Raw genomic sequence first — 27,023 nt, 5'->3', positions numbered from 1 at the left:
ATTAGAGAACAGCATGTGGCATCATACAGTGCACAGGACAGTCAGCCATTTCCTGTGATTAGAGGACGAGATTTTAACCAACACTGACACGGTACAGACCAGGCAACAAACTGCCAATAACAGCTACAAGCGTGGCCTGTGAAGTGCAACGGAGCTTGGAAGAGAACAGCAGAACAGTTGTTTTGATTGCTTCAAACCAGGGGGACCAACCTGCTGCGCTCACCGGGACTACACAGCTGAAGGGTGAGAGGCTGACTGAGGGCATGAGCCCAGGGAATGGTGCTCCAGCAGCCCCAGAACAGGCAGCCCCACACAGAAGGGTGCCCATGCTATGGGTGCTGCTGCCCCAGGGAGCCCAGTGGGACCGCCCTGCTCAACACACACAGCTCCAGCTTGCCCAGTATGTTGACACTTGAGCTTAGAGTTGGAAAGGCGAGGAGACACATGTGAAACATGCTAATTCAAACAGATTACTTTCCGGTCTGTCAAACTGGAACGGGTTTGGGGCCTGCTATTCATCACTAATTGCCGGATTATCTCTTAATCTCTAATTATATTTGTGGCTTATGGGGAATAAAAGCCAGTAACAGGGCATTTTGGAGCAGCTGTAAGGAGAGAGGAAACACCTGGGCAGAAAGTTCTCGCTCCATTCCCTTCACTTCATGCTTAAACAGCTGCTGCTTTATCTCAGATGAACCTGATAAATGGTAAATTGAAAGTTTCGTCTCCTTACAGATCCCATTCACATTCTGCCTTATCTCCAGTTCTCCGTCCATGTCACTCCTAAGCTAAGAGGCATGTTTAACCAACAGGCTGTTGGTTTTTTTGTTGGTGGTGTTGATTTCTTTCCCTTTCTTCCTTTCCCCCCAAAACAAAGGGCTCTGAGCTATGACAGCAAGAGGCACCTGCCCCTCAGGTGGGCATGATGGAGGGTTAAGACTAGGGTTGCCCCCCAGCCCATGCTGCTCACCGCCCTGTTCTCACAAACCTGGGCTGCCTGGCTCATCACTCAAACACACGGGTCTGCGTGAGACAAAGCAAGCGATGGCACAGCAGAAATGCCAACAGAGGATAGGCTGCCCCAGAAGGCAAAAGCAGCAAGGAGCGAGGCTGTGTCAGAGACACGTCTGCCAGTCCTGACTGTCAGGTGGCTCCAGCGCTCTGCAGACAGAAATCCCCACGCTGATTGCCTTTGGCTTTTACAGGGCTGCAGACACGCTCATTTTCTGCAGCAGCAGCAATGCTCTAACCACAGCTGCTCATTGCAGAAAGAATAAGCTTGGGCTTATGTGGAGCTTTGCTTTGTGAATTCTCGGGCATCAGCTCCCTGAAACAAGGCAGGGGCTATGGCCAGGATGCAAATGCACAAGTCAGAGTTTAGATAGCTAGCCCAAACAAAGGAACACGTTTCTAAAGCTTTTCAGAACGGGAAACTAATACTTTCCTGAAGGCAACAAGAAAGTTCATTATCTCAATTGGCTCTGCAATTCTGCTGGGAACTGCCAGCATCTGCCCTGTGCTGAAATCCCTCTGGTGCTATGCAAGATGCTAATATAAAGACAAACCCAGCCACTCTGGAATCCAAAAGACATAGAGGTGAACAAAAACCCAGAGGGGGATGAACCTGTTCCCGCTTATCGCTAAAAGCACATCTTGTGTCTCAAGGACTCCACATAAATCAGATTTTATTTTTTACAGCTTTTAAAGGTCTAGAGGAACAAAAGGACAGATTGCCTTTTTTTACGCCAGATTACATGAGAATAAGACAACCTCCCATTACACACAATAACAATGTGCTCCTGCCACAGTGATGAGTATATTCCATTCCAGAGACAGACAGGATGCTCAGGTCGCCCAAACATCCCTTGCCATTCAGAGCGCACACACATGCACCATGAATTCAATTAAGAGCAGAAAATCTCAGAGCACCAGAGATGGGTCTCCTAACCCTCTGTGCAAGTGGATATGAAAGGGGAGGGGGTGGACACTGAGTCGGCACAGACACGCAGACCTAATTGTTCCACAGATGTCTATGCAGACCATGCAGTAGGGAGGGGGAAACAGGCTTCCAAATCCATTTCTGTACTGTGCTGTCAGGCACCGAGCCACCAGCCAGTCTTGTTCTGTTTTCCATAAAGGTCATTTTACAAATAATTAGGCTTGAGCATTGCATTTCACTGTTAACCACCAAAAGACTTTGCAAGGAATAAAGATGCCTCTGTCTGAAGTGCAGCTGCTATGACTTTGATAAGAGCAGTAGCTTCAGCGAGGAGCAGTGCCTGGAGACAGAAGAGTTAAAAATACTGAGATCCCATAAAGAGGAGTGCACTTTCTTCATTGAGGGGTCACTGCTCTGCGTCGCATGGCAAGTCATAGTATCACCTGGAGGTCAGGGCTGCACAGAGAATACACATGGAGATCACAGCCCTTCAGACCCGTGGCCCTTCCCAGCCACACGCCAATAGCTCAGGGGTGGTTGCTCTGTGACCTCTGGTGCAGACTGATTTGCCTTCTGATGGTGCAGGGCAGAGGCTGTCCGAAACAGCAATCTGGGTCATCTGGGTGGATTCAGCCTGTCACCAGGTGTCCCCTCGCTGGTCCTGCTCCTCACTGCTGGCTGCTGGGCACTGGAGCTCCAGCAGTGCCTCTCACTTCTCAGGGACTGTCACCCATCTGAGCTGACAGGGCGGCTTAGCAGAGCTCTGCCAGGAGGGCAGGGCTGGGAACAAATGTGTTCTGTTACCCAGCTACTTCTCAGGCAACTCCAGCTCTGCTCTCACCAACGTTCTCAGCTTTTATTCTTCCGGCAATACCCTCAAGCTTTGACTGCCGTTGCTATTTTAGCTGTTATAATATTACATAAGCACAAAATGTCCTTTTTGAAGGCTCCAAGTCTCGTTGCTCCAGGCCAGTGTCAGTCATTCAGAATTATTATTATTTACACAAGGTCCCCTCTGCAGCAAGCATCACACAGCTGCAAGTGGCCATCTCAGTGAGCTCCCGGTGCAAAACCCCGCCGAGGGCAGAGAACCACTGCTGGGGACGGAGCTGCAGCCCTCGCTCGGTTCGTGTTGGGTGACGGCTCCTCGGTGAAAATTGGAGAATCAAACTTCAGGCTCCAACACGTTTCCCCGCTGCCACATGAAATACCAGCCTGGCCCTTCAAAAGGCTGATTGAGAAAGCACAGATTTTTGCAGTAAAACCATTTCTATTTACGGCAATCTCATATACTGCTTTGTGATCTGGGGACTGAGGAGACACTTCAGTTTTAAATTGTCTTTTCTTTACAAGCAGCTGTGCAGCTGCCTTGGAGGCTGGAAAGCAGCACCTAGAAGTGAAAACTGGGCAGCAGCTTTCTTGTTTAAGTAGGTGGTCACTACTCCTGTACGGACTATTCTAATAGCACTGATACTGCTCGCTGCTGTAAGCAAGGCTGGAGAACACAGCTTGCAAACCCCACAGTGTTTTGTAAGGTTTTTCTTACAGTCCTTCAGCTCATCTCCTTCACTGAACAAAAAATAACGCCACACACAGAGAAAGTGAAGAGCAGAAAAAAGCCTTTCATATGGGGAAAGAGATCCACAGAGGCCACTGCCTTCACAGGAATGTCACAGGGCCAGGCCTTAAGCTGAAAACACTCCTCTTTGTGCGGATGTCCCTGAAGATGTAGGCAAACGAAGAGTGGAATGTATTCAGAAAAACCAATGGCCCACGTGAATCGGTGGCATTATTCTTTACTCCCAGCGAGCACAGTGAGATGACACTACCTTTTCTCCATGCAAGGCCCACTCTCCCTTCTACATTTAAATCAATTTCTTGTATGTCTTGAATCAACTTCTAGGATTTTTGCTGCTAAATTAGACAGTAAGCTCTGTGGATTAGAGGAATCATATCTTCCATATGTTTCTATTCCCTTCTCTTCTCCCCACAGCACCATCAGGTCCCAAATCTAATCACTGTTACGAGATACTTTGGTACTTGTAGCCACGGACCACCACTGGATTAGTGCTTCTTTGTAGAGGGAAAAACATCCACGGCAAGCATGCTTGTGCTGGCAGGGCAGGCTGGGAACACGTCGCTGCCCTTCCACAGACAGCCACCGTGGCTTGGCACGCTCTCTGCCCTTGGCTTTTGTTCTGTCCTTGCTTCTCCAATGATTCCTGCTATCCTGCATGCCTGGGGCTGCAGGGCAGCAGCAGGAAGGAGCCCGCTCCCAGTGCTGCTCCTCAGCCCCATCCCTGCTCTGCAGCAGCAGATAGACCTGTCAGTCCCGAAACAGGCAGCTTCTGAGGGTTGCTTTCCAGCACAGTTAGTAAGATGAAAATAATAGCTTCAAGGAAAATGCATCCATTTTCCTTTACAAATCCCTGGTGTGGAAACGTTTTAACTTTTAATGAAGTCCATCTGTGCAGAAGTGCTGCTCTGAAGGATTCACAGGGATGAGGTGCTGGTGTACCCGGCTCCTTCCTCCTCCTGTTCTTTCATTGATACAGGAAGCCCTGAGCGGTGCCTGGATGCTCCTTCTACGCCACCAGAATCTTCCTTTGTTAGTGTGAAAAGTATGATAAAGATGCTAATGTGCTTTCCAGCTCAGCACACCCACAAAGGATTACCTGGGAGGCTCGGAAAGGGGAGGACACGATCAAAAACACAAACCCCAAGAGTCAAAGAGACAAACAAACATTTGAACTATTAATAAAACAAGAGGCTGTAAAGGAGAGCAGGTACAAGCGCTCCTGAGAATTACAGAGGGTGGAAATTAGTGCTGCTGCTCAGACCTGCAGAGCAGCGCGCTCAGCCGTGCTTTCCCAGAAAGTGGCCGACTTCCTGGGTATTGGCCACAATGAGGTCAATCATTATGAAACCACTGTGTGGTGGTGGTGCACAGACACACTTAATTTCCGCTGTAATTTAGCATTAATTAATGTCTTCTCCAGTAAAGTTGCAGGCACTTCCTAAAGGCTCTACTGGATGTCACCAATCCTTCTAATGTCAGCACTGTAGGACAATCGCAAGAGAAAAAGACACCAAGGATTCTTTATTCTACATCCCAGATGTGAGAAAGGAAGGTATTTCCATTTTCCCCTTTCTCGTTGAAATAAAACACCCTGTTGGCTTGACTAACTTTTTGCAGTCATTAGCTATCAGAGCAACAACAGGGTATTTTCTGTACATTAGCTATCATAAACTGTAAGCACAAGATGTAAGCATAAATACTACCTAGACCCCAGCACGCACAGAATTTCATGTGATAGTGATTTATGGGGTACCCGGTCTTAAATATACAGCAGAGCTTTATCAGGATCACACAGGCTAGAGACTGACATTGTAAAGATTATGTGCAATAAAAAAGCTTGTTCCAGAAATTTATGTGTAAGAAAATGGTGGTTAACAGCAAGGCATATGTCTAAGAACATGCTTTCTTTGGTGAATGTTAGGATCCTCTCCCACGTGCCAACCACCCAAGGCCCATGCTCGGCCCAACCAGGACAGCTGAACCTTGCTGAGCAGCGACTCAGGTGTAAGACTCAGTACGTCCCTCAGACTTACAGGACTCACTTGCTAAATAAAGAGCATTCGTTAGTAAGAAATCAGAACATTGCAAGAGGAGTTTTTTCTATTCCTTGAAGTTGCTGTGCCTGTTTTCAGCCACGCTGCTCTAGGAAACAGAGCAGCAAGAATCTGAGTGTGCCACAGGAAGCAAACCATCCCCAAACGCTGCAGAAGAACGCTGGGTACCCACATAGACCCACACAACAACAGCCAACATGGCAGACAGGATCCTTTCCCTCAGAGTGCAAAGGGACAATCCGGAATGAGTTTTAGCACAGCTTGCCTGGAAAATGAACTTGGAAGAATAGAGGGAGTTTAAAATCATCCGCAATTACATTGTGAGAGTGAAATGAATGATTCCACTGTACAGACACAGCTTCATCTTCTGAACGTTTAACTGGATCCTTCAGTCTTCCAAAGACTCCCATAATCCAAATTAGGCTGCAAAATAGAAAAGCAGTCCCCCAGAGCAAGCAAAGACAACAATGCCAGAAGACACCCCTAGAAGCAAACACACATCATGTGAAGACTTGTTCACTCTCATGTCCTCTTCCCATACCAACCAATGCATTGGTTACTGTACTGTATTTTCTTTCTTCAAAACAGAGAAAGGAAGAAATGAAGATGAGATTTTAGTATTAGACAGTTGATTTACTATGTGAAAACAAAATCTGTTTCTAACTTCCTAGCAAATAATGCTCGCACCTGCACAAGAACCTTCTTTCTCTCCTTGGGAAAATCCATAACCACACTTGTCAGGGGTTCCTAACCAGTGGCTCTGGTTATACAGAGCTTCATATGAAGCAGCACTTTTTTCTTGCTGAAATTAACAGACAGGGTAGAGAGGATTTAGCCCTTGCCTTTTTCCAGGCTAACGCAAAACAGCTTCTGTGTAGAAAAAGAAAACTGGCAAGAGACCATCCTGATGTAAAAGCTAGTTCTTCTGGAGTGCTGAAAATATTTTTGAATTGGCAACATAGCATAATGATTAGAAAATCACTTTACATGAATTGCAGCTAATTTCCAGCAGGTTCCCAGTGTGAGCCATTAATACCCAGAGGCTTAATCGTTGATGCATATAAGATGGATTAGGACAACTCCAAAAAGCTGTTCAGTTTTTAAAGATACACATTCCAAAGCAGAGGCCTAAGTACCAGCTCACCTGTAGCTGGTGCATCAGAGCATGACCGGCTTTATACAACTGCACCAGAGGTTAGTTTGTACTTAAGAGGATTAAGCATCCCTCGCTCCCAATTAAAATAGCTGTGACACAAAGTTAAGGAGTTCAAGGGACAAAGAAATTCCAGTTCTGCCCATATTTTAGCATTTTACAGAATACCGTGCAAACAGCAGAAAGATTTCCGGTAAACACGAGTCAAACCCAACATGGATGGACAATACCCTTGAGCTCGATTCACCGTTTTTTTGAGCAAATGGTCACATCACGCAATCCACAAAGTGTGACGGTGGCAGTAAGAGGGAACACATTCCTCTGTTGAAAGGCCCCAGAACTCTCCGGGCAGGAGAGAAACCTCCTTGGGTGGAAGCTGCTCTTACCTCGGACATACAGGTTCGCTGGGGCAGAATAACGGGTTCCTGCGCTGTTGGTTGCAACACATTCATATTTGCCTTGGTCCGACTCCTCGCTGTTCTCTATTTGCAGAGCTCCTGTGCACAAACAAGATGACACAGACAATTCAGGTTATGGCAAACCTGGTAAATGAACAGACAACCTCAGAAAAGGAAGGCCGTGCCCCATGCTTTTTAAGCATCTTCCTGGATAAATATGTTGTGATGTTGTTCCCTGGACCCACAGGGTACCGGCATACAGCTACAAGGTACCCAGTCTGCTGTTAGAAGCTCGTGAAATCGATTATTGTTATTCTTTTCTTAATGCACAAGGAACCAGCTACTGATGCATTTCCAACCACCCCAACTGCTTGTTTTCACTGCTGCAATAAAGGAAGAAAACATACACATACACACATATTAATTACAGCTTGGTATAGGACTCCCATCTAATAAGAGGACCTTTAATAAGCCTTTAATCAAAACAGCCAAACACAAAGCCCACTAACTGTAGCTGTTTGTTTCTTATCTGATGCACATAAAGCCTAGGAAATGCTCAACAAATTGCTACCTCCTTGCAGAAGCTGGCAGAGTCCCATCTCCCCACCCCTCCTCCCAGCCAATATCCCCTTTTGAGAAGAAAACACTTTGCCTTTCGTCAGCTTTCTCTCTGCCAGTGATCTCCTTGTCCTTTCAGATTGGATTATACTTGATATAAAACGATTAGAAACTCAGTTTAAGACACTCAGATAAAGACACCAACACAATACACCCATTTTTCCAGCATGATGCTGGCATGACAGCCAGCCTCCCTTCGTCCTAGCAGCTTCTCCAGCCTTGGGCCAGGAACATTTGCTTAGCCCAGCCTTCAGATTCCTCAGGACACGACCTGATCCTATCCCTGAAATGGCAGACACACTAGGGGCACATGAAATAATTGTGGTAATTGTCAGAGCACACACAGTAGCAACTCACATGAAGAATCCGTGCAGCAACCATGATGGGTGATGACATTTTGCAGATGACTGCAAAACTGATTGCACCAAACTCCCCTAGTGGGGCTCCATACACAGGCTGAAAGAGGGGGGTGAAGAGAAGGAAAGAAGCAGGACTCTATGACAACAAGCTGGCATGGCAGGAGCCCATGGCCAGCGCTCTGCCTGCCTCCCCCAGGCAGTATGGCAGCAATTCTTAAAGTGCCTCCAAGTGCATGGAAGAAGGGAACTCTGCTCACAAGCCATATACCCAACTAAAAGAGAACATTAACCCCTTTGCTTGTAAGGATTTGAACTCATTTCTGCCTGCCACGGTTCAAAACGACCACTGAGAGCAGCACGGAGAATAGCTGGAGAAATTGCCTTCCCCTTCTTGCTGGTTCAAGCTGCAGAGGTCAAACTCAGTTTTTCATATCATCAGAACAGAAGAAAAACTAATGTGAATCAACCACTGCCACCTACATTATTTAGAAGGATAAATTGAGACTGTAGCATAAGTCTATATGTCATTGGGAAAAATGAACTTCCCTGGGTTCTGCCATATAATAAAAATGATGTACAGAGCCCTCCCTATTGTTGCATTAGTGCTGGAAACGAGGCTTCAGCTAGACAGAGAAAAGCCTGTTTGCAGGAGCCTTTCCACCTACTAACAAAAGCAGCTGCCAGCTTCCCCCAGCCCTGGCACTCTCTGGACACCCACAGCCCAAAGCCTACAGAGCTCGCCTGCTTAATTCGGGGAGAACAGTGAATTTCTACATGTTGCCTGTGAAAAACATCTCCAGCAGACAGAAGCATGACAGGCGGTGGAGCAGGAGGAAGCTTCCCAGCGCTGACAAGATACAGAGAATCAAGAGAATCTAGAGATGGAAAAGACCTATTAGGTTATCTTGTGCATCCCTGGGGGCCAGGGCAGCATTGCTCCCTGTTGTAAATGTACTTGTGTTCTGTCCAATCCCATTTTAAATGCGCCGAGTGAGAGGTCTTTCACCACTTCCTCAAGGAATTCATGCCACAGACTGGTTATGCTCTTTGTCAGGATGATTTTCCTGGAGCTCACCACATATTATCCCCTTCCTAATTTCTGCTCATTACTGTGGGCACACATGTGCTGCAGAGTTCATTTTCTGTGCCCACATCGGGCTGGCAGGAGTCGTACACTGCAAAACAAAACAAACTTTAAAAACAAAATGCGGATGTCATCACCCTGACCAGCAGGCTCCTTCAGGGAGAGGCTGCAGCTCTCATCCCTGGGCTGAAAGCAGCTTCAGGAGCAGGCGGCAGCACCTGCCAAGGAAAGAGCAAGACCCCCAGGTAACTGCAGGCAGACGCACCGAGCCGTAGGCCCCTTTCAGCCATCGAGTGCACATCATTGGTATTTATATCCTTTAAACATATGCAATCCTGTGATCACCATGCCTCTTAAATGCCAGTTAGTCATCCTATTCTTTATCTCTAGGGACCTCAACAGCAGTGCTGGAGGGAGAAGAGCAAAACATAAAGAGGATGAAGAAAATGAAGACAGAGCTGAGTTACATGAAATTACTGCCTGTCAGCTCTGCAGCCAGAGCAGACTGCTTTCTGGAATCATACTGTAAACGTGTAACATATAACTGTCTACGAATGCTCAGGGACATCAGGCAAGGGATTCTGGCTTTGTGTTGGTACAGACTTCAAACTGTGGCATGTTAGGAGACAACCCAGAGAGCAGGAAGGAAACCTCTCAACTGAACCAGAAAAGAAGCAGTTAATGTTATAAATCATCATTAGACAAACATAAAGAGCTCTCAGCACAGGTAACAGCACAAAGGGGAAGAATCACAGCATGCTGATGGCAGTCAGTGGGACTACAGGGGTTGTTGTCTTGAAGAACAGCCTACAGCTGAGTGATGGATACAGGAGAGCACAGTGTATCTCAGGGTACAGAGACTTCTGAACAAAGTTAAGAAGCTCAGACATGGCTGGGATCAGCAAACTGGAGACACTAAATGCATCTGAGCCTTGTGAAAAAGTCTGCAAGTGTAAAATGCTGCAGGCTGGTCGTGTCATCCCTGAGAAGGGCAATAGCTTCACCTCTCGCAGAATTCAAACCTAGGCTGGACAAGACATGAGGATCCACAGACAAGGAAGAACCGAATCCTGAGCAGCTCCTGTCTCTGCAGTTCACGGAAGCTACATCCAAAGACCTTCAACAGTGTACGGAAATCTTTGCTTTCAAGAATCGCAAAGGACTGGGGATGTAGGAACCTGATTTCTATTCCTAGCCCTGCCAGCATCTCATCTTACAGTCCTCTGTGCCTCTGCCAACCAGGGCTAGGCAGGCTGATTTACTTTTATTCATTACTTGGGTTTTATGCTGTGCAAGTTGCTGAATAAGGTCTTGTTCACACAGGATGTCATAGCAGACTTTTCGTCTGGTCTCCTCAAGCGCTCAGGTGCCAGGTGCTTTCTCATTTGCCTGACGTGCAGTCAGATAGCACAGTTCCAGCAGATGCACGAGGACCATCTACCACCAGGATGCACACAAGTGTACAGAGAGCAGCAGAGAACAGAATAGCTTGTTAGAGAGCTTGTGGGGCTCTGCAGCGGTATGCACACATCAGAGCAAAACCTCTCCCTGCAGAGCAGCACCCAACCTCCGCAGCTCTCCAGCTGCAGCAGGGCCCAGCAGAAGAGGGGCAGCCATCCCTCACCATGTTGTCACCTCACATCAGTCTCACTTGTGGCTCAGATCCGTTCCCGATAACACATCTCAGCTTATCAGAGAGCTGTCCGCTCCCGAGGAAAACCCCTGGCTGCTCTCCAGTGCCAGGGAAAATGGTGACAAGGCAGAGCTTCGTGGGGCTGAGGGCAGGAGCAGGCTCTGTTGACTGACAACCATCCCTTGTAGGTCCTTTACTCCATGCCACTATCTCTCTGCCAGTGCCAGCCTCCTCTCCCAGCTTTTTCTTTTGCTCTTTAAACTCAGGCACAGACAGCATCCCCATTTGCAGCTCTCCGAGATACTTATCTATTCAAATATACTTGTGCTCAGGCAGAGTCATTAGTTGCAGTGACAGTGCTTAAAAGAAGCATTTAAAAAGTGCACTGCACAGAGCATGGGGAAGGCAGATCTTGATAAGGGCCACTTCTTGGCAGCGCGGGTGCTGCTGCACCACGGAGGGCTTGTCACTCTCCTCTACATGACAAAGCAAATGGAAAAGCTCCAAGCTGCCATACAAATTGATCTCTCTGAAATCCTGCTCCATAGCTCATCAGGAGCAGAACACAAACACCCAGAGAGCGCCGCACGGAGCAGAGCCTGGAAGCTCCGAGACACTGCTCTGCATCCATTGTAGTGGGAGCTCTGTCCTGGCAGCAGGAGCTGCTCTGTTACTCTAATGGGGCATTTGCTCAAGGGCAATGAATGACCTTTTGCCGTGTTATAAAATTAGAGACAGAATGAAAGGAGGCAGAGGAACCAGTCTTCTGTCACAGAAGCTCTTGTGATGCAGGTGTTAATGAACACAGTGGTGCAACCAGGGCCCTTACCCCCAGGCAGCTGGGAACAGGCACAACATGCCTATCCTGCATGCTACAGCACATGACCATCCCAAACAGACACTGTCTGGCTATCCTGCAGCAGCATTCTTAGCCACCCTTTCAGCCACTGCTCAGGACTTCAATCCCTCTTCTGCTAAAAACTCCCTCCCACAGAATAACCCTCCTAATAAAATACAGGGAGCTGCAGAGCAGAGCCAGAGCCAAGGCCAGCTGAGACAAGAACTCTAAGTGTGAACACAGTGGGGAAAGGGACAATATGAGAGCCCTGACAGCCAAGGGGCTGCTGACCAAGACAACCAACATTTGCTCTGGGAGCTGTGAAAAGCTGAAGGACACCAAAACCACACAAGAGCCACTAATAATGAAAATAAGCATTTCCCATATTCATTTGTTGTCATTTGTAACAGCAGCACCTCCCAGCTGTTACAGAGGAATGAATGCACCACACCTCCACTAGCCATCAGCAGCACCAATTACACAACCAAACACACTACAGATGTATTTTTGTTGTTAGTGTTCATTATGTTCATTATGCCTGAGAGGCCAGTGATAGGCAGGCAAGGGGGCTGTTCTGGATGGCAATGCTGGTGAGAAATCGCTCTCGTGTGCTCCAGAGGCAGCTGCTGATGGCACCTGACCGCTGCCACTGAGCACGGCTCGGGCAGAGGGAGGGGGAGAACCCAGTGTGCTCTTTTCAGGCAGAGGAGCTTCAGGATGCTCTGATCTCTCACCAGCAGGTAAAGGAGATCCCAGGGGATTCCGCTCAGAAGCAAAGCTACAGCACTGTCAAACGCACAGTATTATCTGTGTGTGTTTCTAAAGGGACATGAGTCAATCTGAAGCCTGACAGCCAGAAACGTGGCATGACAAACCTTTCCACTGCTGTCCCACCCAACCACCCCTCTGACACTGTCTGCTCCAAAAACGAATCTTCTTGTTTTTAAATTGTTTTTTTTCTGTCTGTGTGTGTGTCTAAAGAAGCTCAAGCAACGGGAAAAATTCTTTCACATACCAAGTGCAATCAAATGTACAAACACATGCTCAAAAAGACAGCAAAATTCTTTTAGCTTCCTCTAATCTCTCTGGATAGCTTTACGCTCCAGCTCTCAGGATGGCACAGGAATACTGGAGCTGTATTTAGATCAGTTCGCTCGGGACTGGAAAGGTTTAGCTGCAGCTACACAGAAGGTGGTGTGAGTGTTTACCTGGCTTCTCAGACAGACAGCTTCTGACACCCAAGTGAGCTGATCTAAAGTTAATTCAGACAGACCTCTGCTATGCTGACGTCTGCTGGGAAGAAATACTCTTATGTACAGGAACTTCAGTATTTCCTGTGGTGACAGCAAAGTAACAAATAAATCTGACTGCAGAGGGATAATGCCTGAGATGATGGTATTTCTTTACCTCCTTGTGTGCATCCGATCTAATGCCTGCTCAGTCCAGCACCCACCTGAAACACAACTGTGCTCTGCTGTCTCACAGCCTGGGGCAGGAAAATGCAGCCAGGTTTCACACATGGTTGAGCGAGCTGAATTTCAGAGAAATGCTAGAAACAAACACCTTATTTTCTGCTTTGAAAATAAGAAAGGAGCATAACGTGCTTAAACGTGGAGCTGCTGATACCATCTGTGGGTTACCTTAAGCAGTCAGCTATTGCCTAACGTGATGGGTGCCTGCCAGCTCCGTGTCTTCCTGATGAACAAATAGGGGTTTCAAGATTTAATTACTACCCGGGGCAGTCCCTGAGGGGTAAAGAGTTAAGCTACAAACTGAGACTCGAATTATAGATGGCAGCTCCTCCCATTTCAGGGAAGCCAGAGATGTCTCGGACAGAAAGGACCAAATAAATGCTGTGAAGATCAAACAAGATGGTTAGAAAAATCTCCTACGGTTTGCTGAGGGGTGCATGGAAGACGTTTGTAGGTCATCCCCTTGCTAACCCCGTGCTGCTCCCCCAAATGGGTCCTCTGCTGCTGCGGCTCAAAGGCCTGGGTATCACCTGATCCTCCCAAAGGCTCTGCACACACGGCTCACAGAGACACAGTCACAGCAGCCATCAAATCAAAGCGAATCTGCCCTCCCACCCCCAACATCATTACCAAAAGGGTTCGTTAAGAGTCATTAGTTCACCCTTCCTTTCAGACCAAATGAATGGATTCCAAAGCATCCAACTTACCTTAATGAGGAACAAGAGTGCAGCTGGGTATAGAACATGGCAGAACAGTCACTTCTACACAGACACAACCTCACCATCACAAAAGCACTTTCATCTAATCTGTCGTTATCTTTGGAAATTCAATGACCTCCGTTTTAAATAAAAGGCATTAGGCTGACAGAAATCCTCTGGGAGAAGCCAGAGAGCAGCACGTGGCTTCTGTTTGCTCTCACAGAAATGTCATCTTTGACATTCAAACAGGACACATATATTTTAAATAATGTCAAGAACATTCTCAAAATACCTCATCAGGACTCAAACGGAGGTGGGGAGGGGGGTGGGGGGTGTGGGGAAGTTATGTTTCATGAGATGGATGGTTCCGTTTCACAGAGATGCGCTCGGTTCCCAAGCAGGACGGATGGAGCATCCACGCGGTTCTGGTGCTGAGTCACTAATGTCATCAGACAGGGCGAGAGCGCGGGGAGGCCCCGGGACGGCCGCGCTGCATGCGGGCTGGGAGCGGGGAGCACTCGGCTACTTAGCATTCCATCTGTCATTTCGTTTTAGGATTTGCAATAGGAATAGGAGATGAAGAAATAGTTTAAGGAGATTGTAACATCACAGCTGTCAATCGTGAGCGTTCCAAAGGGAGGAATGACAGATATGTAAGCCCATTCAAAGCAAAATAAGGTTTGCAGTCTTTTTCCCTGACCCAGATTTACTACAGAGGCAACTTAATGCAAATACGCATCAAACGGCAATTCACATTTGCTCTAAAATCACTTAACGGGAGCTGAAAACATTAACCCCCAGCAACAGAACCAGTTCCAGAGTCAGATTATTAACTTCCAGCAGTGATTCAGGGAAAAGGGGGAGGAGAGGAGAAAAGGGGAGAACTGAACGAATGAGGTTGTGCCAGTTTGTAGGTGGCAGTCACTCTGTCGAGAAATCCAGGGGTCAGTCAACAGGGGTAACCAAACTCACAAGAGAACTCGGGAGGGCCTCAGCACGTAGCGCTGATTAACAGACTAAAGTTAATCTGAAGGGACAGCTTTGAGTGTTTAGCCTAGAAAAGACAACACTCCAATTGGAAAGTCATTACTGGTGCACACAGACTTTGAAAACTAGCCAGGGACCGTGCACACTGGGCTGTCAAACCATAGGTGGGTTTAATTAATGAAGGCTTAAAGCGGTCAGATGCGTTTCCCATTCATCTATTTAACCAAATTTTTGCGCTACAAAGCACTGCTGGCATTTCCGCTCTGAAAGGGAGGTTTGGGGCAGCGCTTCCCCACTCTGCTGCCACACTTGGAAGGCAAATATGGGCAATGCAAATGACATCCCAGAGCCAGATTTGCTCAAACTTTCAACAACTGATCTCCTTCTGATTACAGTTTCTTGCCTGTCAGCAGAAGCAGAAGAGAATTTGTTCTCTTGTGAAAATGTTACCTACTTACACCAAAGCAATTCATGTAACACAGCCCCCTCCCAGTAGACAGAAACCCCAGAGGCCACGACTGTGCAGGGAGCTCAGAGCCTTGCAGGAGCTGCAGGAGATGCCAACCCTCCCATGGCAGAGGCTGGGGACCATTTTCCAGTTTGCAAACTTTCCATTGAATAACCCCCTTTCAACAGTGCAAAATCGCAATGGATGAGTCTACAAGAAGTCACGCTAAAAACCAACCAAAATAAACACACTAGTGGAAGAGTGCGGATGAGTGAGAGCGTTGGCGGAGTTAGGGCTGAGAGTAAAGCTGGAGATGAGCAACACTGGAGGAGAAGGGACAAGGCAGACAGGAGATGGAGTGACGTGACAACTGGAGGCACATTTCAGCATTCTTACCTCTGATCGGTGTACCACCTGGTGAGGTAATTTGAATGCAAATAAGATTAGAGAGAAGCATTAGTACAAAGAGGAAAGGAAGAAAATTATAACTAAAAAAGCAGAAAGTTTTTTTCAAGCTAGAATTTGTATTAGCGCGATAGGAATAAACAAAAAAGAAACTGATGTGCAGTAAAAGTCAGAGTGACACTCTCGGGGGGTTAGTAAAGCTCATCGCTTCCAGGAGCGCAGCACCCAGCCTCACATCTCACCACTGCTGCCACGGGGGACACGGCATGGGCTGAGCTGCCGCTGCCGGCTGGCCTCACTGCTGGCATTCACCACCAGTGCTCAAGCAGTTGAGATGGAGGACACGTCGGGAGGATGGTGCGGTGCCCCTTCATTCCTTACAGAACAAGGAGTGCGTGGCCTGGGGCTGTGTGACGCAAGTGCTGGGCAGGAGGGGTGGCAAGCGCATGGTGGCGGGCACTAGGTGCAGTTTCGCTATGTTAGAATGACCAGTGGGACAAAATCTGCTTGCTTAAAGAAATTAAACTTGGGAGAGAGTGTAACAAATCAGTTTTGAGCTATTCTCCGCATTTGCCTAAACCCTGCATCGGGTCCCCTGCAGCAAAGAAATCGGTGTCATGCAGAATTAACTTTGCACAGAGAAGTATTTCTAAACGAAGCGGTTTCTGGTAACGTAACAACGGCACACTAGACAGATCTCTGTCGTTCCTGCCTGATTTGGATGCTAGCTGGAGGAAGGAATCCCACCCTCTTTATAAGGCACCGGAGATAATTTTACATGCTGTAATGAAAAGTATCTTATAAGGAGGGCTTCTCTGGGACTGAGGTTCAGTTATCCTATTGCAGTGATCTGTAAAGATTTGTTTCTGAGGTCAATGTGTTTAGCAAGTGGAAGACCCACTGGTCAGTGTCTTGAGTTCAGTGCACGATCAATAATGATGCATGATTCACAGGGAGATGCTCCAGCTGGGCAAATTGGCAGGGAACCCTTCTACTCCCCACTTTTGTCCCCTTGGTCTTATTTTGCACATATGAAGGCTGTTAGTATAAGGGAGAGATTCATGCAGATCGAATCCATAGGCAGTTCATGGTATGTGTTGGTTTTATGCAGATTTGTAAGATCTGAATACCAAGCACTTACCAAAGAAAACTGAGGAGTTTAAACAGACAGAAAAACAGGGTTAAACAGGACACAGTGTGTCAGATCATGTTCAGTGTATTGATTAATAAATACCAGTATGCATACAAGAGTGTCGTGTATCTCAGATTTACAGCTCATTCCATTATCCACAACAATGATCACCCAATGGGAAAGAAAGACAGAAAAGAATTTCTGTAAATACAAAGAAGCATATTTTAAGCATGTTTAACTTGCCTCTTAAAAAGTAATTAGAATATTCATACTTATTCTCTGTCTTTCCTAACTACCCTTCCTTTAGGCAGAGTCCTTTCTCTAAGCAGGAGCAGCAATTCAAACTACTCATTTTAGCATTTTCCTCTGCCAAGATGACATTACCCCATCTTAACTTTATGTCTAGTTATATTTTCTGACGCATTCTATCCACACATCACTGAAGCATCAGGAAAGATCCTGCAGTCACTGAAGCTGTGGGTAATCTCTCCCTTACAATAATAAATCTGCTGCTTATTTATCTATCTTAGTAACTATCACTGCCCTTGATGGAATACTTATACCCAAAGATACTTGCACAGAAAAGCACAGCCATGGAAAATGGGGTTATTTCTCTTTGCCTGTTTGGAAAGTTTGCCAAGGGTTATTTTTGTTCTGTTTGGTCTAGGGCCTCCCTCCACCCCCTTCCATCATTCTTAGAATTAAGAAAAGCATCACCACAGTGTGTCACTTCCCACGGGAACTGTGCAATGACTTTGAGCACGAGCCCAAGGGGCAGAAAACAGGACTTCCTTCTCTCTCATCTGGCAGAAATGGGGTTTGTTGTTTTCTCCTAGAACTGAAAAGATTTGCAGCAAATCTTTAGATCTACTCCCTGCAGAGGCTAAACCCTTCCTCTAATACGCAATTGTCTACACAGAGCTTTAGGAGCAACTGCATACTTGAAGCAGATTCCCTAACGTGCAAGTGTGACCAGCTCATTTTTCTTGCATTAAGTCCCAGTCCTCCCAGTCTCTGAATGTAAGCCAATCCTTGTGGGAGCAGCAGACAGGCACACCGTATTCGGCGCACTGTTTGTTCTGGGTCTCTCTCACCTTTGCAAAGTTAAGATGCTCAGTCTTTGTGCAGAGGACACTGTCAGGGGGAGTGAACAAGGTTTTTCTGTTGGTCTCTAAATTTCCTCTTCTAGAAGGAATCAAAGTTCTTGTTCTCCCTTCGCATCATATGACAACCCATCTCTGACTACCGTCCTTTCAGGGTGTCTCTCAGAAGGACTGGATCACAGCACGTAGGCTACAGAGTGCCTGCCAAGTCTGTCAAGTGACAGAGGTGCCATCACATGAACCATTATTGAAGCCGTCTTGTGCCCTGTGATCACGAGGTTACTTTATACAAGGGGAACCTCAAGATCAAACTTTAAAGCCTAGGGTGGTCTGAGGGGCATATGGGGTGAGTAACACCTCATACAATCACTTCAGCAGGAATAAATGCTGACCCTGATGTACTGGAAGCGAGCAGCCAAGCAGCCAAAGCAAGGAAAAACATAGGATGATGTTGGAAAATTCCCTGGGATTATTTGTATCAGTATTTCCCAGCATGGAGGAGGCTTTGCTGAAGAAAGTACTTCACTTTGCTGACATCAACTCTTCCCAGACCTATCGACAAATCATTTCATTATAGGAAACTATTTTATCCCTATCAAAAAAGTCAAAGCAACGTCAAAGAGAGAAATCAAAGCTCTTGCTGGCCATAACTAGGCATTAGGGTAACACAAACGTGAATCTTGACTGCAGTGCAAGACTGGGTGAATCACACTGCTGCTGTGTGGGCCTCAGACAGCAAGACCTAGATGTGCAGTACAAGTTCTTCAAGCACATAAAACTTCAATTATCAATTGGTTGGCCATGCTATTGTTTCAACCCTTTATCCAGTTAGTCCATTCTCTGAGTGAGCATCCATCCCCTGTGTGGGTTTCCTGATCTTTTCTTGGATAACACTACCCCACTACTCCATTCTTTTTGGGCTATTCTTATACTCACTGTCTTATGTTGTTGCTTATCTCTTCTTTGGAATTGAAGTTGTATCTTGCCAGGAGTTGAATGCCTTTTGCTGGGGCCTGAATGCTGGCTATCAGCAGTGAAGCAGGATAGAGCAGTCACCATCCACGCTGCCATTTCACAGGCACCACCTCTTTTTTGCAAGTTCGCTGCGTATGTTGGGTATGTTTTTGATTTCCACATAAGTAGTGCTTCTACCCATGGGACCAAGACTAAAATGAAAATGCTTGCTGGAAACTACGAGCATAAATGCAGTGAGATGATCTGGTGAGCAGCTTCCCACTGCTTCTTCGTTAGAGGCACCCACACTTTCCCAGGCAGTGAATGAAGTCACCTGCAGAGCCCTCTCTGATACTTCACTGGCAGTTAATTGTCTGAAAGCCACACTAGGGTCTAGAGCACGGTTCTGTAACTCAGTTAATTGACGGTGATTAAAAAAGAATGATGCTTGTTGTAACATCAAATTCTCTAATAGATGCAAGATGGCAAGGCTCCCTGAATTTCTGGAATTTCTGCACATGGCAAAGATAGCTGTTTGTTAACGGTCAGGATATTTATTTATTCTAATTTGACATTTTGTTCAGAAGCTTTCTGAAGAACGAGGTGGAAGAACAATTCAAGTATGAAACTCACTGGAAGTATTCAAGAGTTTTGTGTGAACACCACCACAGCTGCTTTGAAGTCTTTAAGAGCTTGTGATCCAAGAATCCTTATGGAATAGCTGTGAAGCATCAGTACAATGTGATTGAGACAGTTTCTGCCACATCATGAACTAATTTTAAAACATGGTTGGAGGTGCAGTACTGACCCACGTGGGCCAGAACCTTCATATGGGCATTATTTGCTACTACAGTCCCTCATCGTTTTAAAATTGGTTCAGCCAAACAGGTTTTAAAATGAACTGGTGTGCTGGAGAGGTTTCCCAGCCCAGAGCTGGCCTCAGATTCTGTGTCAATGGCTGAGAAGCAATGACCAAAGCTATGCACCCTTAGCGAGAACAGGGAGTTGTCCTGAGTCACTGCATTTGCAGAAAAGCAGCTTCTCAACAAGAGGTGGGAAGTACTAACAAGATGAGCAAGGGAGAATTTTGCTACAACCAGCATGAGTCAGAGACATTGCCTTTGCCTTGATCTGTGATAACAGAGATGAAAATCTGTGTTTGTGTTCTCATCTCTAGAGCAATTACTCCAACACGTACTGGCAAAACAACCCAAGAGCTGGACTCAGAACGAAGTAAGCATTATTCTGGAAGATAGATCTATGTACTGGGCTGGGGGAAAAGAGGAAAAAGCCTTCTAAATGTAAAAAGTTATGTTAACTACCAGGAGGTTTAATAAGAAAAATGCATATACGCAAATACAACTGCAATTAGGAAATAAGGGTAGCAGGGCACAAGGCAGACATAAGTTGCATATTTGCTACTGACAGACACATTATTCTAGGGTCAAAAGAGCCTAAGATGACAGACTGGTTGCTTTAAATCTCAGACCGCAGTACCTTGACCTGAGACAAACACACCTCTAGAAAATGATGTTCAGAGCCCACTCAGGCACATGATCCGACTGCATGTGAGTTCAAAGATGGGCCTGAAGCCCTCAGAACACTGCATGCCCATATTGCTTTAAGCCTCAGGAGACAGTACCTCTCCCAAGCATGTGTTTCTTTAGCTGTTTATTCCACACAAGAAGCCTGAAGAAAAATAATTCCTCAACTCTGAGTTAGAGTCCATAGCAGCTTTGACCTTTATGACCTATATTTAGGACATCTGAATAATAACATGCTATGTACTGGGTGAAGGTCAGACACCCTATATATGCAATACTGAGCTGACACTGTGCTGTAACTATTTTCACTATATTACATCTGTCTAAGTTTTATTGGGTTTTAATTAAATGAAATTAAATGAGCGTATATTTAGATTGAGACACTATAAACTGACATTTTTGCAGATATGCCAGGCTGGCTGTAAGATATGATCTTAATGGAGCAGAGACTTTGCAAACTATTAAACTCTCTCATATAATGAGGCATCTATTTAAATTCTTTTCTTTGAAAAATAATTCTGCCCCACTATGGTGTAGGGCTGGAAAGCTCAATTAGCATCCTGCAGAATGCATCAGAGACTGCCCGGCCCATCATGCTTCTCACGCAGAGAGACTGCTGCCACGTAAGTGGGGCTCAGGCACTTCAAGGGGCAGTTACTATTTTGTATTGGCCAGAAACACAGGAAGGAACCACAGATGCCAGCAGGGGTTGAAGCTCTGGGACATGAGAAGTGGTAAACTTCTTGCTCCCCACTCACGCTGCAGCGGAGCCAGAACCCTGGTGAATCCTGGTATCTAATCACTAGCTTCACTCATATCTAGAATTCTCTTGCACTGAACTGTGGAAACCTCCCTTACTACATTAGAGAGCTAATCAATTCCTTTTGCAAGTCTGAGAATGTGTGCTGCTCATTGATTTCTAAAAGGTTCCCTTGACACATCCCTTGGTAATTACTGTGTCTTCAGCAAGCAGCCAGCTCTAGAGTTTGAATCCCAGGTGAAATATTCAATTGAGATGTTGCTGAAGAAGAGCGAATAGGAAGCAAAACTTGGACACAGTGACAGAGTTTACTGGTTTGTTTTCAAACTTTCTATCTCACTAAACTTGTGAAGCAGTTGGTAGAGAGGCAGTCAAGTGGTTGTGAAAAAGAGGCTGAAGAACATACAGCAAGTGCATCAGGAGCTGCCTTGCTGCTCATTTATTGGTAATTTCTGATGCTGATTTAGTCAGCTATGAAGCGAAACACATCCATGTGTACTTTCCTATTGCTGCTTCCTAAAGCTTCTCAGAATAATTAACAAGTGTGATATTTTCTTTCAGCGCAATCAGATCAAGATTAAACCATGTTGTGGGGGAGATAAGCTAAAGGTCACTGGGAAATTTCATAAGCCATAAATGCATTAGTATAATTAGCACTCACTGGTACATCAAGGTGGGATCAGGAGTGTCAGGCTGGGTTCTATTTTTGATGAGAGTGATGTCTCATTACCCACTCCCCCAAGTAAAATCCTACTTCTTATTATCCAAGCATCATCAGATTTATGCAGAGGACTCCTGCTATGGGGAAATGTGTCAAGACATTCACCTTGCTAGGAGGAAGATAGTGTTGCCCTGGCAGCAGCTCTCATAACAAATGCTTTTTGAGTGCCCAGAGACACATCACGGCCAGGCAAGACATTCTGTCTCTTATTTAAGCATGAGACCTTTCCAGAATGAAGCCAATTCAGCACTGGTCCTTCTGCACTTTCAGCAGGATACCATGGACTTTTTTTCCCCAGGCTAAAACTGCTATATAGTGATGTTATGCATTGTTAAATATCTTCTGCAATTCACGCCAGGGAGCTGCTTTTCATCAAGTGAACAGAGAGATGTTTTATTTTCTTTAATTCTCTAATGGGCTTTAACAGTCCTGAGAGACTGAACAGCGCAGTGGAAAAACAAGAGTTTCTCACTAAAATGAGTGCATTCCAAGCCACTCAGAAGAACTCAACGTCTGTATTTCTAAAGCTAGTATTCAGCTTATCAAATAACAAACAAGAACTGTATATTTCAAAACCGCATCCACCTTCCTTTGAAATCCATTGGATTGCTGCTTCTTAGATTTTTCCTTATTCTTGTAGTGTCACATAGCAAGAGTGATAAAGATCTCAACAGCAAGCAGAGCATTATCTTGCAGAGTGTCTCTGTAAGGAGTGAAGTAGTACATGACCACTGATTGTAAAACTTCAACCAGCATCTCATTATACTGATCTGCACTGTACAAGGGTTGCTGAGACTTGCTGAGCTGGCAGCAAAATGACTGAGTCTAGCAAGGATTTGTGGCAATGTCAAGTTGGTCTACAGAAGAAGGAATCCGGCTAACGTTCCAAAACGAATGTCCATGCCCATCTCTTATAACAAGCCACAATATCCTGGCAGACAGGTTCAGCTCCAAACTTGGTCTTACGTTGTAAAAGAAACAACCTCTAATCAAATTGACATTTAAGTTTAGAATTATATTTCAGCATCACAAAGAAAAATAATAGCATCAAGAGAAAAGGCAGGAAGAGTGTAGTTGCTGAGATGCTTACTTGCTTTGCTACCTTACCCGAGCGGAGCTGCTTGATTCTCCCATTGCTAGTTGCAGTGTCAACAGGCAGGAAGTCCTTGAACCAGGAGATTTCAGGATCAGGGTTACCACTGGCAGCACAGAGCATGGTGGCTGTGCGGGCCTTCTCCACCACCTTCAGCTGTGGGCCCATATCAATGGTTGGGAAGCCAGCTGGGAGGTGGTCTTCTGCAAGAGGAAGAAAAAGCAGACAAGGTTAAACAGAAGTGTTCCGGCATAGCAATGGGAAGTAGTTGTAGTGACAGCGCTACCACTGCACAGCATCTGTGCCCCTGCTGGAAAACAGCAGCTAGACTTCCCTACTGAGAAGATTTTCAAGCCCTTAAAGCACATTAGGCTCTATAATGAGCATTCATTATACCAATAGAAGCTTCCACTAAATTTAACTCCATTTAAATCAATTACCTTGGGAAACATCTATAATTTTCATTGATACGTAAGCTCATCTATTGTTGTTAATAATTCTGTAAAAGCAGGTATTTGCCTTTCTGTGGGAGGACCGAGTTGAAGATAACAGACAAATGCAATGCCAAATAGTTTGAGGCATCTTGAAAAGCAACAGCTAAACAATAAAACCCCTTAGAATGGTCCAGAGAGGCCCATTTTCTTTTTTTTTTTTTTTGACTAGGAACATTCTGTCACACTAGTAGGATACACTGTAAATCTCTTCCTCGTGCCCTCAAATCTGATTCAGAAGGCTTTTAGAAACTAATGAATGTTAAGCTAATGGGCCACGCTCTGCTCCAAAGCTGCCCTGCCAACGCTGCACCGTGGCAAGTTCCTGGTGCATTTTGAGGGCTGCAGACAACAACGAAGATGTGTGAGAAATGGCCAGTGCACACTCCGGCACGTCCTACAGAAATACCATAAAATGAAGCACCGCCATAACTGCTACAACCTTCCTACAGCAGGTATGAAAATAGTTAATTGGGTTTGCTGCTGCAGAGCACGCTCAGGTAAGGCTGGGTTGAATACATTAGGCAGCCTTCGCTGATAAGCCAAGGCATGCTCCAACATCCTCATTCAATAGCAGCTGTAGAACTGAGCTCATTTACTCATTCTGTACCGAGATGTACTGTACTCTGCTAAGCCTGAACTGCAATCAAAAGGACATACTTTCACAGAAAAAAAAAAAGAACTCGAAGAACATTAAGAAGCTTTTAAAGCACCAGAAACTCAATTATTTTCAGTATGTTTCTTCTTTTTCTCATTTTAAGGAAACTTAGGCAAACCTTCCTCCCTTGCAAATCCAATTCTGCGAGGCACCCAGCTCATTGCAGTGTTTAAACGAACAAGATCTCAGCATTTTCCAAAGTCCCAGAAGAGCCTGAGCATTCTGCAGTCCAATTTCTCCTGCTACCATCACGCACGTCGACCTGCACCCCCTCACTCCTTCTACCTGTTCTTCTACACCAGCAGCACAAACACAGCTTTATCTTAGCTAATTCCTCCCTAAGACCTCAGGAGAATTCCCAAGACCCTTGACTTGCTTGTACACCAGGACTGCAGCAGAACACAACATCTGCTGTAAACAAAACATTGCCCTGGAATATTTTTTTTCTGCGGTTGAGAGTGGCTATGATACATTGAGGTTTTCTAAAGGAAAAAAAAAAGTTCCTGATGCTTATTTAGAGCACAAACCATATTTTATCTCTCAAACAGCCCTCCCTAGAAACCATCATGAGCATACATAGAAGAAATATTTTTATTATTATTATTATTAAACGAAAGTTACTAGTAGAAGCTAGCTCTTTTTTAATTTGCTCTCCATTGATTTTCAGAGACAAAAGGCACATAGAGCTGGAATGACACCAGAGCTAGCATTCAATAACAAGCAACAGAAGCACTCGATACCGAGCAATCACAATGCATACTCCTACATGGCTGAAAAGAAATAAAGAAGGGCACACACAGAAGCACGGTCTGGTATAGACTGGAAAGCAAAGGAAGATACATAAGAGAAGTAAAGAGCGACACTCCTTTGGATCAAGGCCATGTTTGCATAAAGTGCAGCACCTCTCTATTTATGACATTGGGAGCAGATGTTTATTCTGGGGAGGCTGAAACCCTGAAGTGATCTAATCTAATCGCCATGCTTCGTATTTGCAGTGCTGGTTTGTTCAAGATTTTACATGGAATGCACTAAACTAAGTCTCACCTCGTTAACTTTGTCCAAAGTCCGTGCAGAGGGTTAGCAAACAGCTATGGCAAATCTAAAGTCAGTATTTGTGCAAGAAATCTCTTCCCATCTGCACTGATCCTTTGTCCACAGAAACGAGAGAGGGCAGAAAATCCTTTTCAGCATCTGATCCGTGGGACGTGGCCTGCCAGCAGCACTGCAGCTTCACTAAGAATGAGCCACAGACCAGCAGCAATGCATGAGGGTTGTCCCCTTGTCCCAACACTACAGGTGATGATAGGAGCTCAGAACTGCTCCTGCCATGCCTTCCCCTCCAGCAAAAGTCTAATGTAGGGCTAATTATGAGGCTCAGTCATGCCTCGGCTCCTCTCAGCCCTCGCTAGCTGTGCCGACTTGTCTGCACACAGAGCCCTCCAGTAATAGCTATCTATCCTCCTGTTCACGTCAGTATGTGGGCACTCTTATTCTAGAAAATGCATTTGCCAGCACTTGGTTTTATTCAAGGACAGCTAGTATGCTCTGAATACGCATTAAAACAGGCTACAAACTTACTTTCAAATGCAGATTATCTAGACAGCAGTTCTTCTTTCTGGGATTCAGATACTGTCAGAAGGGATGTATCTCAGGTAGGCATTAGGTTAGAGCAAGCAAAATCCAGGCACAAGCAGGAGTTTTTCAGGCACTGCAAGCTCTAATTCTCTCCTTAAGAGCACAGCAGCAGAAGCAGGAATGACAGAGAGGAAAACAAGAAGAGAAGAGAGGGAGACAACAAGAAAGAAACGAGCGGATTTTGCAATTGCAAAGTGAAACTTGGAAAAGGCACAGCCAGGCTGAGGTCTTGCTAGCAGCAGTCACCAAGGAGCCAGGAATGTCCCTCTGGCATCTAGCGTGACAGCATGTGCAGAGGATATCTCATGCTCACTCGACAGCTCGCCTTGCTAATCTCCTTGCCGAGGTGACAGAAATCTAACCCCCTGCTCTCACAGCTCTTTTGTGCCACAGATTTCCCATCTTTAAGGGGGAAGAGAAGGTAAGAAATCTTTCCCACAGCCCCAGACTGCAGCTGAAATCTCCATTACAGACGCCGCAATTACGTAGCACATTTATGGGCTCGCCAGATAAACACCTTTCTCAAGGCTGCTGCTGGGAGACACAACCACAGGGCCTCCTTATTTCCTGTATCATTCCGACTATCAGCTGAGGATAAGGACACTGAAGCAACTGAAATGTATGTCTTTTGAGAAGCATGGGTCAGCCACAGCATGTAACAGTGCAGCAGCTGCTTACAAGATGGGCCTGCAGGAGAGCCCATGGTGAGCACAGCTGTTGAGAGCTGAATCCTGCAGGATTACCCCCAGGATCTTGCTCAAAACTTGTAATCTCTTAGAGAAGAGGAGAACTGGGTATGAGGTTTCTACTAGTGCAAACCCTGTATGGCACTCATTGGTCTTGCATCCATGCAGCTGTGTTTTGCAGGTCGTACTGTGACTTAGCACCTGCAAAATCTTTCCCCCCCTACCACTGTGAATTTCCTTTGTGCCAGCATCATTCACAGAAACGGTATTTTAGAAAAGATAGTGAAAACTGTAAACACATTTATGGGTGTTATTTGTCATATTCCTCTTTGCACAAAAGCCAGGCCTGCTTAGTATCATAAGTCCAATTGTTCAGACTGCCGAGGGAGAGGAAAAAAAATGATACCCAATATCATTTGGAAATAGCAAAAAGCAACTTTTCTATACGTTACAGCCACAGCTGTAAGGTGAATTCTCTTACAATCTATCAAAAGCCATTGCCCCATTGGAAGGGGTGTTTTCAACTCATTTCTGGTGAGATATTGGGCCTTACCCGCTCACAGGGCTGGAAATTGCTTTTC

The 27,023-nt window shown here is 45.8% G+C and overlaps 1 protein-coding gene across 14 annotated transcripts in view; it reads right to left on the bottom strand.

Annotated features, from left to right (window-relative positions):
* PTPRF (protein tyrosine phosphatase receptor type F) overlaps positions 1 to 27,023 on the bottom strand; it is a 342,933-nt gene that overhangs the window by 70,331 nt on the left and 245,579 nt on the right. For 7 of the 14 annotated variants that reach the window (XM_090146539.1, XM_090146537.1, XM_090146542.1 and 4 more), the window contains exons 6-8: positions 22,987 to 23,175; positions 15,657 to 15,674; positions 7,112 to 7,222 (exon numbers count right to left, since the gene is read on the bottom strand). In XM_090146539.1, coding sequence (XP_090002665.1) covers positions 7,112 to 7,222; positions 15,657 to 15,674; positions 22,987 to 23,175 — 318 coding nt within the window. The remainder of the gene's footprint in view (positions 1 to 7,111; positions 7,223 to 15,656; positions 15,675 to 22,986; positions 23,176 to 27,023) is intronic. The other 7 variants (XM_090146540.1, XM_090146544.1, XM_090146543.1 and 4 more) reach the window with 1 other exon arrangement.

Source organism: Phasianus colchicus, chromosome 9 (genome assembly GCF_987193195.1).
Source record: "Phasianus colchicus chromosome 9, bPhaCol1.hap1.1, whole genome shotgun sequence".
Classification (NCBI taxonomy): Eukaryota; Metazoa; Chordata; class Aves; order Galliformes; family Phasianidae; genus Phasianus; species Phasianus colchicus.
The sequence above is the reverse complement of the archived record's forward strand: the minus strand, read 5'-3'. Positions and strand labels throughout refer to the sequence as shown.